General features: G+C 40.6%; 1 protein-coding gene across 9 annotated transcripts; it reads left to right on the top strand.

Annotated features, from left to right (window-relative positions):
* Positions 1–1,748: 1,748 nt before the first annotated feature.
* On the top strand, positions 1,749–12,856 carry LOC121910309 (clathrin interactor 1-like). 9 transcript variants are annotated; one of them, XM_042431477.1, is made up of 13 exons: positions 1,749–2,051; positions 4,531–4,792; positions 5,601–5,705; positions 5,918–6,014; positions 6,559–6,667; positions 6,976–7,167; positions 8,185–8,353; positions 8,748–8,964; positions 9,091–9,172; positions 9,328–9,405; positions 9,599–9,927; positions 10,339–10,522; positions 10,726–12,856. In XM_042431477.1, exons 2-13 carry the CDS (start codon positions 4,683–4,685, stop codon positions 11,130–11,132), a joined length of 2,079 nt encoding a protein of 692 aa, XP_042287411.1. In that variant the 5' UTR covers positions 1,749–2,051; positions 4,531–4,682; the 3' UTR covers positions 11,133–12,856. The 9 variants fall into 9 exon arrangements, with proteins under 9 accessions (XP_042287411.1, XP_042287409.1, XP_042287412.1 ...); XM_042431475.1 differs by having other exon boundaries at positions 6,976–7,182; XM_042431478.1 differs by having other exon boundaries at positions 1,750–2,051; positions 6,976–7,119.
* Positions 12,857–13,033: the final 177 nt, after the last annotated feature.

Genomic DNA, 13,033 nt, shown 5'->3' with positions numbered 1-13,033 from the left:
GATATCTTTCAATGTTACGGTCCTTTCAGTGCCAATGTCCCTCTTTTTGTTACTATACTTCCACCGCAGCTCATCAGGGAAATACTATCCGAGGAAAAACAAAGAGAGAATTTTATGCTAAAAAGACTGTAAATGTAGCAGATATCCATCTGATATGACTCATATAAACTTCAGATAAACTTTTAAATGCATATTTGCACAAAATGACAGTGTGGATTTTGGCCCTCATCACTTACATTGAAAGTACATTTTAACAGCCAGTATGAACAGGAGGAATGATTACAGTGAGGAAAACCTCTTTCAGTGTTCATATGGACACCTGACTGTTGTTTTAAGACAGATTTGAAAAATTGTGAATCTATCCTTTAAGAGCAGAAACAGCAATAATTTAAACAAAATCAAGCCAGAATACTTTTGTCAGACAAACCTTTTCCTGAAACATCATAAACTGTATTTGAACTATTTCTTATGCTTATGGAGAGCATTTGTAGGCTACTTTGTAAGTGATGTAGTCTAAACTTTGTACAGTGTATTATATTACTTTGTATGGCTGCACCATTACATCACAGGATCATCAAATTATGCACATTTTCCCACATTTTAGCCTGCCATATGGGACACATGAGACCTACACATCAATTTAAAATAAGCATGTGTGTGTTCAAATGCATTGTAAAAATAACTGCTACTCCTACGACTATCAACTAACTTCTAACCTCTTTCAGTGTTAATTTGGGCACCTGACTGTTGTCAGAGAAACTTGAAATACTGTGAACTTTTCCTTTAATATGTAACTAATACGAGAATTAAAACATTATTTATATGTACAAATATCACACACACACACACACACCAAGAAGTCAAAAACCATTTCTTCCACACATACATGCAGCTGTAGACACATTGACCAGTATGTACAGTATAAACACAAACATTGTTATTTTTAATTTCATTTTTTGTATTTATACTTTATTTGTTGTACTGTATTTATTGGGACAATGTACAGTTTTAAACATATATGTTAACATTTGATGTACTGCACCAGAGTTAGTTTAAACTAATTTTCATATGCACAATAACAAACACTACAAAGCAAAAAACACACAGGACACATTATACAAAACACAAAGCAACACACAATAGCACATCACATACACCCACAACGTCAACTAGAAATTAACAATGTAAGCTTGTCAAATTAAAAGCAAGATTAAATATCTCATTATTTATTATTCATTTTATGTTATTTAACATATTCAATTTCATCACAATCCAAATGTTAACCATTTTTACTTGAAATTATTATCAAGTATTGTGACAGGAAATAATAATAATAATAATAATAATAATAATAATAATAATAAGAAGAAGAAGAAGAAGAAGAAGAAGAAGAAGAAGAAGAAGAAGAAGAAGAAAGGTAGCATACAGTAAAAAGGTACATAAAATAATAATGGTAATTCTATGTTTTCACAAAATGTAATAATCGATTGTTGTTTTGAAGAGATTTTAGTTACAAAAAATGTGAAATAATGAAGGAACAGAAAATAAGAGTAATTTATTTGAAAAACGACATTTGTGAGTAAAAAACGTTCCCACTATAATCATCGCATTAATAATGTTTTCTGTCCATAATACTCATAGTCTCATCCCACTCAAATGAAGTTAAAAATGTGTTTTTCTCTCAGTTGTTTGAGTTTCACTGTGCTGAAGTGTCCTTGAGCCAGGCATTGGCAGCTTCTGCGTCATTTTGCTCTGAGCGTTGCGCGTGATTGAGTCCTCGAGCTGGGGCACATCTCGACGTTTCAGTGACGTAGGCGGAGAACGACGTTTCCGTAGCAACTGGGGCCGGTCCGTTAACCGCAGCGGCCGCTGTGCTACCGGAGCTCATCGAGAAGTAGGAGGCGGGGGGATTGTCTCTGTCGGTTAACCGGAGGCCACCTCTGTCTGTGGGGCGTAGAGACACGGGGGCGACGCACTATCGAGGCGGCGAGCCCGCAGTTCCGCGCGGAGATGCTGAATATGTGGAAAGTCAGAGAGCTGGTGGACAAAGCGTGAGTACCGAGGAGCTAAACCGCGAAGTGGCTGCTGAGCTAACCGGCTAACCGGCTCGGCGGCTTCAACCGGGCAGCATCAGCAGCTTTTACCGCTGACAGAGGAGAGGATACGGGCCGTGACGTCACGGTCGTAGCCCCTCAGCTGTTAGCTGCGACTAGCTGGCTAGCTGCCAATCTTCTACCTTGTGGCATTAATAGAGATGTGTGTTTTTACAGTGGCGGATTTAAATGCACCTTTCGCCCACATTGGTTCGTACAGGCCTGGTAAAATGCAACATTACAAACGGGAAATGCATTTGTTTCCGATCCAGGACGAAAGCTATCCAGTTAGCTAATACCGCTAGCTTTGCTAAGCCCAGCTCGGCTGTGTTATTATCAGTGTGCTGTTTCCGACAGTGCTGCTGCAGAATCACGCCCTGTCCCGCCCTGCTGATGCCGCCACCTCCACTATGCATTCACCTAACATCGTTTATCCCTACTAGAAAGAGCTAGATAACGGTATCTGAAGAGTAAAATTTCCCACCACGTTTCACATTGTAGCTACGCCGGTCTAAGCGAGGCCCTTGGCCCCCATGATCCGGGACAGGTTGACAACAAAGCAAAAACAGATCATAATGGAGTAGCTAATGCTGGTGTTGCAGCCTGTCACATGTTTGTCAGAACAGTGCAGTCTATGCATTCCTCTGAGCGCTTTGTCAATATATTTTGCTGCAAGTATAACGTAATTTATTGTAACACTGGATAACAACAGCTTCCTGTCCTACTGAGTCAGGTTGAGTTGTTGTATGAATATTTGCTGAGTAAAACCCAAACTCCTTCAAATTTGGAAGATGCACTGATGCACAAACACTCACTCCTGGTTTTACTCAGCAGAGTAGTCAAGATAACTAAGCAAACCTGCCTCTTGAAACAGACCCCTTTATTTAATAACCACATTAACAACTTATACATTTAATGAAGATGATGCCATTATGATGAATGCTGGGCTTGTGGTAGCTGAAAATTAAAAAAACAAAAAAATTTTAAAGCAGCATTACACAGGACACTGTCATTATATGTTCCTTAGAACAACAACATAGCAATGACTGATAGATACTGAGTATAGTATTGGTGCATCCCTAGTTCCATGTGATTATCCTCATGTCTGAGAAAAGTGTTTTTGTTTGTTTATTTGTTTTTGTAGTTCAGTTGCTAAGATGTTTGGGTTAAATGCCATTCCCTTGACATACCACAGCAGGCTGAGTCATTTAAATTTGATTGGGGTGTTTATGCTAGTTTTTTGCCACATTATTATGCTAAAATTTCAAGTCCTGTTTTTGCCAAAGCGACTGGTAATGTATAAACTTCCCAGTCACAAATTACTCCCATACTTAAACACTGTAGCTTGTGCAGGAGTCAGTTAAGGGGAGATAAATGATCTAGCATAAGGACTCACAGTTAATGTAATATTACTGGTTCTGTTCAGTCAAGTAAGAACTAAATTAGACAACAAGAGCTGAGAGGCAACAGCTAGATGATTCTGCAATTTTTCAGCTAATAGAACAATTCTGAGCGTTTTATTCTGTTAGTGCATGTTGTGCTCAACTATCTTGATTTTTCCACTTGTAGTGTATCTTTAAAATTCAGATATTTAGGTCCTTGTGTGGGTTGTCCATGTGCACTTGCATTTTGATACAAATCCTGCAAGCAAGCACTCAAACTGTACTGTACTTGTTGTACCAGAACACTTTAACCTTAAAAAAACATGTCATTCAAAAAACACACTGCACTGTTACAGCAAGGGTGCAGTTTACCACACTGTCAAAAGTATATTTATTTTTTGTAAGATTGTATACATGAAATGTGCCTTGTATATCTTTTAAATGTAGATCATGGTGATGATATACATAGAGATATGATGAAGAGGTAGTGGTCCTCAAGTCCTGTTCTTTCTTTTCCACATCACATCTTTCTTTCCCATTTTATCAATCCCATAAACAAAATAATTGTCAGAGCAAAAGTCACGGCAAGAAACATGAGAGGGAATGTCATATTTCACTTTATCTGCCTGCTCACAGTTTGAAATACTTTATTCTCCAGTTGGCTCTGCCTTTTAAAAGACCAATTATATTGCAAATGTCATGAGCGGAAAAAAAGAAGTAGAGGGAAGAAAATTGCGTAAAGCAAAGATAAGAAAAGAGACAGAAGAGAAGATATAAGAAAAGGGAGTATAAAGAAGTAACACACGAGATCTCAGCAAAGCTTAGATGGAGTAATAGACACCAGCTCGCATCAGCTGTTGGTTGTGCCTGGCTGGGCATGATGAATACACCATTATTGATCTACCTCGGCAGAGCTGGCAGCGGCGGCCTTGCTTTTCCTGCAGATTAAGAGTCATACTACTATGGAGCTCTCGCTGCCTGTCTCTATCTTATCTACTGAAAAGACAGTCACAGGCAGCTTCTGTAACTCACAGATGCCTCTTATTTTCCTTTAGCTGGGAGGAGCAGCAGATCTAAGAGGAGAACGAGACAGAGAGGAAAGGACAAAAGAAAAGAGAGCAACTGCTTAGGATTAAAGCACCGGGAGAAGAGGAGAGCAGGAGGATAGACAATGAAGAGGAGGGTACAGATATTTTAAAAAGGCCAGATGAGAGGAGACAAGGGAGGAATGACAGGCTGCTGGAGTAAGATAGAGTGGTGGCAGAGAGGAGAGGAGAGGGAGATGTTGCGGTGCTTTGGCTATGTGTTTTGCCAGAGGTCTGTAGCAGTAAGCCATGCCCATCAAGATACACACACACACACACACACACACACACAGTAAGACAAACACAGCAGCAGGTGAGCCCACAAAAACAAAGAGGACAGGAAGCAGACATTGCTTATGGGGAGGTTTGGGCTCTGTTTACCTTGTTCTGTTTCACACACACACACACACAGACGGATATACACACCCTGTTCACCTGACTTTCATGCACACACTATCCCATTGTGTCCTAAACAGATGAATATTTTCTTACACAGTACGCTTGTGTGCACATACCTGCATGTCTGCCCTCTCAAGAACAGTGGCAGGCTTTTAGAAAGCCTTCATTCATTATTCATCAGAATTCAGTAAATTCTCCTTTTCACCTGTGAAACATTTATTTTCTCTCATTTTCTTTTCCTGCTCGGTTTCATTGTGCGTTTGACACATGCATGAATGTTGCTATTTGTGGCGATAACCCTACTCTCCACAGTCATTCTCAGTTTGAGTGTGGTCTGTGCTGCATGAGTGAGGTGTTGCAATGTTTAGCATAAACATCTGTGGTGTGTAGAGTGTGTGTGCGCAGAAGGTAGATATGATAACACTCTACTAACCAGACAGATTACCTGTCATTTTAATATTTTTGTATCGTGTGCATTATGTTTTACTGTGTGTGTGTGTGTGTGTGTGCGCGCCGGTATTTCGGTCAATCATCTTCACACAATCTCTGTTCTTGTTCTGCAAAATGGTTTAATCTTTACGTGTGAAATATTGATGGTTATCTTAATATTATATTTATGCAAAACATCTTTGTGTCAACAGCACCAATGTGGTGATGAACTACTCAGAGATTGAGTCCAAGGTGAGAGAAGCCACCAATGACGACCCCTGGGGACCCTCTGGACAGCTGATGGGAGAAATAGCCAAGTACGTCAGTGTAACACACACATATGCACATATCAGTGAGATGACAGATAGACTGTATTGTGTGTCACTACACACATGCTGTTTTATGAATGAGAAATGACAGAAAGATGAGTAAGGCCAATGTTCACTAGACCTGATTCTGTTTTGATTCACCTGAATGGGTTTTCCCAGCACTCTAATACTTTATTTTGTGTGTGTGTGTGTGTGTGTAGATCTACCTTTATGTACGAGCAGTTCCCAGAGGTGATGAACATGCTGTGGACCAGGATGCTGAAAGACAACAAGAAGAACTGGAGACGAGTATACAAGGTACGATCACACTCTGTGTTGCGGGTTGGTTGGTTGTGGTGTATGTGTGTGCTGTGCAGCTCAGGTCTGTGTTGTTTTGTCAGGAGTTATTAAAGCTGAGCTTCTTTGTGTCTGCAGTCACAAACACACATGAGTTCAAGTGTTTAAACAGCTGACTGGCTTATTGATTCCCAGTTTTTCTTTATTTTTATTTAAAATTTATTTTAACCATAAATTATTTTACTGTATTTTTCTGCTTTTTAGCCTTGTGTGCTGTGTAACTGTACATGTGAAGTGCATTGATTTCAGAGGGAGCAGTGCTTAAATTTGACTTTCTGCTGTATTGGATTATGTATAAATATTGTATATGTGTAGTGCAAAGGTCAGAGCAGTACATCTCAACTATATGCCTTTGTCCTGCCTGCATCATAATCAATTTTAGAAGGCAGTTAGGCTGTTTGGGGGAAAAGTTTCACTTGAACTGTTGAATTAAGCAGACATTTCTTTAAATATTATTTTAGGAAATATTATCTCTCTAACTTCTCTCTCCGTCTCCCTCTTCCAGGCTTTACTGCTGCTGGCCTACCTGATCAGGAATGGGTCGGAAAGAGTCGTCACCAGTGCCAGAGAACACATCTACGACCTGCGATCTCTAGAAAACTACCACTTCATCGGTAAGTCCCGAAATGAAACGTAGCTGTTTACCTCTTCAGTGGTCCAACACTTTTTTCTTTTTCTTCTTTATACGTCAATTTGAGATATCTTGTGCTACAAGAAAGATCACTTAAGTGTCCAAAATAGAAAAAGGCTACATTATTACCAAAACCATAAGGATTGATACTTTGGGGACCATGAATTTCATACAGATTACATGAACAATCCATTGACCAAAGGTTGGCACAAGATGAAATGACAGGTAGTTGCCAAAATGTCTTACCAGTAGTTCTCCTGTTATAATGTGTATGTGTGTTTGTGTACACAGATGAAAATGGTAAAGATCAGGGCATCAATGTGCGTCAGAAGGTGAAGGAGATGGTGGAGTTCATCCAGGACGACGACAGACTGAGAGAGGAGAGGAAGAAAGCCAAGAAGAACAAAGACAAATACATTGGAGTCTCCTCTGACAGTATGGGAGGAGGAGGAGGGGGAGGAGGAGGAGGAGGAGGAGGAGGAGGTAGCTTCAAGAACTGTAAGAAATTCAACACACCTCCTTTGGCAGCTCAAGCCAGATGTGGAGTTAAATGATAATAAAACTTCTATCCAGATCCACAGGAATTAAAATGCACAAGGGAAGGATATAGTGTAAAGCAAGTTTGTGACTTTTTGAATAGTATTAAAAAGTTAAACTTGAAATGTGTGTTTTAACAAGGAATTTGAAATACTGATTAATCTTTAAATCTATAAAATGAAGTTTCTGGAGCCCAAAGAGATGTTTTCAATGTCTTACAATGATATGAAACAGATAAAAACATCCTCACATTAGACAATCTGTTACTAGGAAATATCTTTTGTTTTTACTTGATAAATGACTTAAAATGTTAATCGATTATAAAACCGTCATAGATTAATTGTATGTCAGTCACCAGAGTAAAGCCTCCATTTTTTCAGTAAGTTCCTATTCATAAAATTAGCAGCCAACCCAGAGCAAGCTGAAGTCACTAGATCGATACAGAAAATGTAACACAATATTTTAACACAATGTCCTTCATTCTCGTCTGCCCATTTACTTTGTAAAAAAATATTTCTAATTAATTTTATGCTTTTAACAGGTCCTTTTTAAAATATATTTTTCTGATAGTTGATTAATTGTTGTTTAAATCATCTATAATGCAAAACTTTTGTCAGTTTAAACATCTGCAATCTGAAGATGTGCTTCTATTATGGTTAATTAAATATCTTCAGATTGTGGACTGTTCATTGAACAAAACACATTTTATACAGCAAACGATCAAAAAAATATGAAAACAATCCATTTCAGCAGCTCTAATGTAATTGTTTGTCTTAAGTGTCTTTCGTTTATTATAGATCGTCACTTGATACGCAGCATTGTACAACTATATATAATCAGGTGGTTTTGCACACAGTTATAGAAGACTGTATGTGTATTTTGATGGATGTCTGTGAACTGACAACGTCTCCATCCTTCTTCTCTCTTTGTTCTTTTCCATTTCTCTCGTCTTCTTCCCGCCAGCTAATGAACTGGATCGGAGTAAGTGGGATGAGGACTGGGATAAGAGCAGAGGAGCTTTCCCCTTTAGCGAGAAGCTCGGAGAGATCAGTGACAAAATAGGCAGCACCATCGACGACACACTCAACAAGTTCAGGAAGAAGGAACGAGACGACTCCCCCGACAGAATCAGGTGATCATACACACCGACAGTGTCTACATGCACATTTACACATGTTTATACCACGATCTGAACAAATACTTCTTTTAAAATGGTCTGAGGTGATAAAGATACTACACGCTTTCTTATGCATGTGTTGTCATTGGAATAGCTAATTGGCTTAGCTATTTTCATTCAGAATCACTCAACAAAGATGAAATAATACAAAGAACCACCTGCTCATTGCACATCAGATGGTTCTTTGGCTCCATGCCATGTGTTTTAAAATCCATTGTGTCCTGGATTATCCATTACATAACACAATGACAATACAGAGACAACTGAACAAACAAACATGTAATAATTGCATAACAACATAAATCTCCTGAGTGCCGCTTCTAATCCATCCTTCATACGATCGCCATAGTGACAACGAAGAGGACCGAGCTTCAAGAAACGGTAGGCAGGACACCCTCGAGTTTAAAGACGAGGAGGAAACTGTCACGACGAAGAGCATCCAGATCACACAAGCGACAGAAACCACAACCACCACCACACGGAAACGCAGCGGAGCGACAAGCAGCAAGACTCTGGACCTGGGTGCTGCGGCCCACTACACTGGAGACAAGAGCCCCGAGGAGAAGGTACTCACACACACACACACACACACACACACACACACACACACACACACACACACACTCTTCCAAATGTGAGATACATTTTCAACAGGAGACATTTAATCACTGTGTCTCTGCTTCTCTCTCAAGTCATCAGTCAGGCAGTCCTCCAGTAGCGGTTTAGCTGACCTGTTGGTGATCGACCCCTCATCCAATCAGAGCACTGCAACAGGTAACTACAAACTGCTACGCACACACACACACACACACACACACACACACACACACACAGATAATGAAGAAATGAAGTGTCACTCTTTGTTGGAAAAGATGTTTTTTTACACCTTTGCTTTTTGTATGAATATGTGTGTGTGTCCATTTATCCAGGTGGCAATTCAGACCTCATTGGTGGCTTTGCTGACTTCTCCTCTCCTGCGGCCTCTGCCAGCCTCCCAACCTCCACTGGTAAACTCTCTAGTTCTTTCCCCTCTCTGCTCCTTCTGTAGCAGTCCTCATTGCTGAAATGTACTCTCTCAGAACCACGTCAGACAAGGTCCACCATGACAAAACAGCCTTGTTGTACATACTTTATTTAGACTGTATTTAGATGAATGTTACAGTCACAACTAAACATATCACTGATGTCTCTTGTGGCCAGTTGCTGCATCATCCAATGGAAATGGAGAATTTGGAGACTGGAACGCCTTCTCCAATCCACCGGCTTCATCTAGCTCCGGTCCCTCCCAGCCCACCGCCGACCTCTTTGGCAGCGTCCAGTCACCTTCAGCCCCAGCGTCTAATCCAGCCCCCGTGCCACCTTCTGCTGAGCTCTTTGACCTGATGGGTGGGGTTAACCATCAAATGACCAATCCGCATACAACACTGAGTGCCTCTCAGAGTATGACTTTCTCTTTGGGAGGAGCGACACCGGGAGCCCCTGTTGCTATGCCCACCATGCCCCTTTCTCGCTCTCAACAGGTAGGAACGGTACGCATCACAGGAGGGCCTAGTTTCCTGCAAACTGCAAGAAAACATTATGAATTATGAATTACACTGAATGACGAGCCCAGAAGCTTCCAATGTGTAGCACATAGTCTAACTAACAGTCAAAATGAATATTGCAATAAGGAAAATATGAGCATTGCTGCAAATTTAACCAAACTTTTATGTCATTGCACACTTGAAATGCTTTTCGTTTTGATTTTAAATAAATATAAAGAGAGATTCCAGTTTAGGCTGTTAATTACTTTCAGTATTTTGGTTTTGGGTTTGAGTTTTTTCTGTTTATGTCAGATATTGTTCTTGCTCAGTGAGCTTTTCATGTACATGATTTACTGTACATAAGTATTTTCCTTGAATTCGTTTATCTAAGTGTTAAATAACAATAATTTGTTTCAGAGTTTGGGAGGCATGACGTCTCAGCAGCCCATAGGACAACAGCAGAAGGTTGGGGTCGGAGGTCAGGGATCGTTAGGGTCGACCTGGTCTGACCCCTCCGTCAACATCAGCCTGGACTTCCTATCAGCAGGCCTCAACCCCACCAAGTCACCGCCCACACTCAACAATATCATCCAGCAACAAGGTATTTTACTCTGCGTGTGTATGTGAAGAGAAAATGTTCGTTATTACGGGTTTATGATGTGTCACAACATTTTAAAGTGGGCATTTTCAGTGTGACAGGTCGAGTTCGGAGAACATTCAGATTATAAATTGTTTAGGTTAGACTGGTCAGATTAGAAAAAACGAAGTGGATTAACTCCTCCCTGCCCGTATGTGTCCGTGCAGGAGTGCCTCCCGTCAACTTGTTGGCCCAGAACTTCGGAGGACTGAACCTCAGCTCCCCGCCCCACGTGACTCCCATCAGACCACCAGCCAATCCCATGATGGCTGGCAATGCCATGATGATGGGCATGCCTACGTCAGTGGCAACTGGCATGCCGGCTTCCTTGACAACGGGTATGCCAACTTCGATGACCACTGGGACCATGGGAATGGGGGGGATGCCTGTAAACCAAGGCATGATGGGAATGAACATGAGCATGAATATGGGCATGGCCGCTCCCGTGATGATGGGTGGTATGACTGGCATGGGAGTGCCAGGAGTAGGGATGGGCCTCACACACTCCATCACCCCAGCCGTGGGTCCACCCAAACAAGATGCCTTCGCTAACTTTGGCAATTTTGGGAAATGAAGGAGTGCAAATAATTGTGAGTGTGAGTGTGAGTGAGTGTGCACGTCTGAAGTTGTGAGTGTGTGAATCACAGAAGGACTGCTGTACTTGAAGACAACTTTGCATGAATCTTCTCTCTCTGCTTCTGCTCTTTTTTTTTTTTGGCGAGCCAGAGATCGTTCAACATCCCGGTCTGTTGACATGATTTGGAGGCGGGGGAGAGCACCCACTCGTGCCTCTTACCCAGCGGTCACTTAATGTGTGAAATGATGTCACACAGAGGGCGCCTAATGAGCAGAGAAGGTGCCAACCCATAACCTCTAGTCATTACTTTCCTGCAGGGGAAAGAATTTTGCTCTTTACCTGTTTTATATATGAACTTCCATAAATCCTCCTTCATTACAAAAAGTATCAGCTAAAAGTTTTTCTCAGTTACGCCACACAGTTGATTCAAATCAAAATGGCATTGCTGCCTTAATATTGCATTGCAGCCTGAGATATGTTTTATATCATTTCAATGAAATTAAATCGCAGAATTGAAGCCATTACATTATTCCCAGGGAGCGACTCTATTACATTATCTCGCTCTTTGTGCAAACACTTAAACAGTTACAGTATCAGTAGTATACAGAATACATGCTCCACTCCTCCGGCAGAGTGCAGGATGGGTGTATATGGTCATAAGTATTCCTCTTGAGCCATACTAGGGTGGATGAATTGCATATTACAAGCTTTTTTTCTCTTTGCCTCCCCTCTCCTCTCTTTTCATCAGGTTTGTAGCCGTTCACATTAAGGTTTTGTAGATGTATGAAAGACGACATGAGTGAAGCCTTGAACTTCTCAGGACAAAAGTCCCTAAAATACTGCTTGGCTCCTTATGTTATATCACTTATCCGTTACTTTCCACTTTGGACGCCTCCGTCAGATTAATGCCTGATGAAAGGGTCAGTCAGTATTTAACTCAGAGTACTATTCACTGATATTTTCCTCTTTTTGTGTCCCCTCTGCCATTGTGTCACTTCACACACGCCGTTGTAGGTCACCTGACTTCATGAGAGAATATATATCTGCTCTATCTATTCTACCTTTACAGACAGTTTACAGACATTTCTTCCACGTTTAAGGTAGTGGCACATAGCAGAATTTGGGGGACGATCCAGCAATGCTCCTTTTGATTTACAAAGTATTTTTCATCTTGCAGCTCACTCAGTGATCTGCTGGTGAAAGGGTTGCACATCAGCGTCTCACAAACCGTGGATCAGGAAATAACTACCCCCTACATTTGACATGGATCAGATAAGTTGGAGGAATGGGTTTTAATAAATGATTTCTCTGACTAGTTGAGACAAATCTAAAAGGGTTTGAGGGTCTCGAGTGACGTGTGTGTGTGTGAGGAAAAACAGGAGTGAATGAGTGTGTGTGACTTTGTGTATGGGTATAGTTTTCTTTGTTTGATGTGCAAACACAGCTAAGCAGAGCCTTTTGTCATTTTCTGAGGCAATGCACTCCAAATGACCAAATCTTTATTTTGTTACTCTCAAAAAAAAAAGATGATTCCATAGCTATTAGTTTAATATTTTATTAGTTTCACTTGTAAGGTTATGTTCATACAGGAGAGCTACTAATGACATTGTTTAGTTGACAGGAATCATGTTTTTGTTTCTTTTTCAGTACAGCTCGTTTCATTTGATTGTACTCTCTATTTTCTGTACTTCATTCAACATTAAATTAAATTATAACATGAAGGATACAGTTTCATCCTTTTTTCTTAAGTGTAGAAAAGTTTGTCCTCATGGTCTTTCTGATATTTGCATTACATTTGATCCTGGACAGGCCAGAAACTACCGTGTCCTCTGTATTTTTTTCTGAGAATTTGGGGGTTTTAGAGACCTGGGGGGAGTTTACATTCTGCAATTTAAATT

The sequence above is a fragment of the Thunnus maccoyii genome, chromosome 13 (genome assembly GCF_910596095.1).
Source record: "Thunnus maccoyii chromosome 13, fThuMac1.1, whole genome shotgun sequence".
NCBI classification, from domain to species: domain Eukaryota; kingdom Metazoa; phylum Chordata; class Actinopteri; order Scombriformes; family Scombridae; genus Thunnus; species Thunnus maccoyii.
Note: the sequence above shows the minus strand (reverse complement) of the source record. Positions and strands in the feature narration are given on the sequence as shown.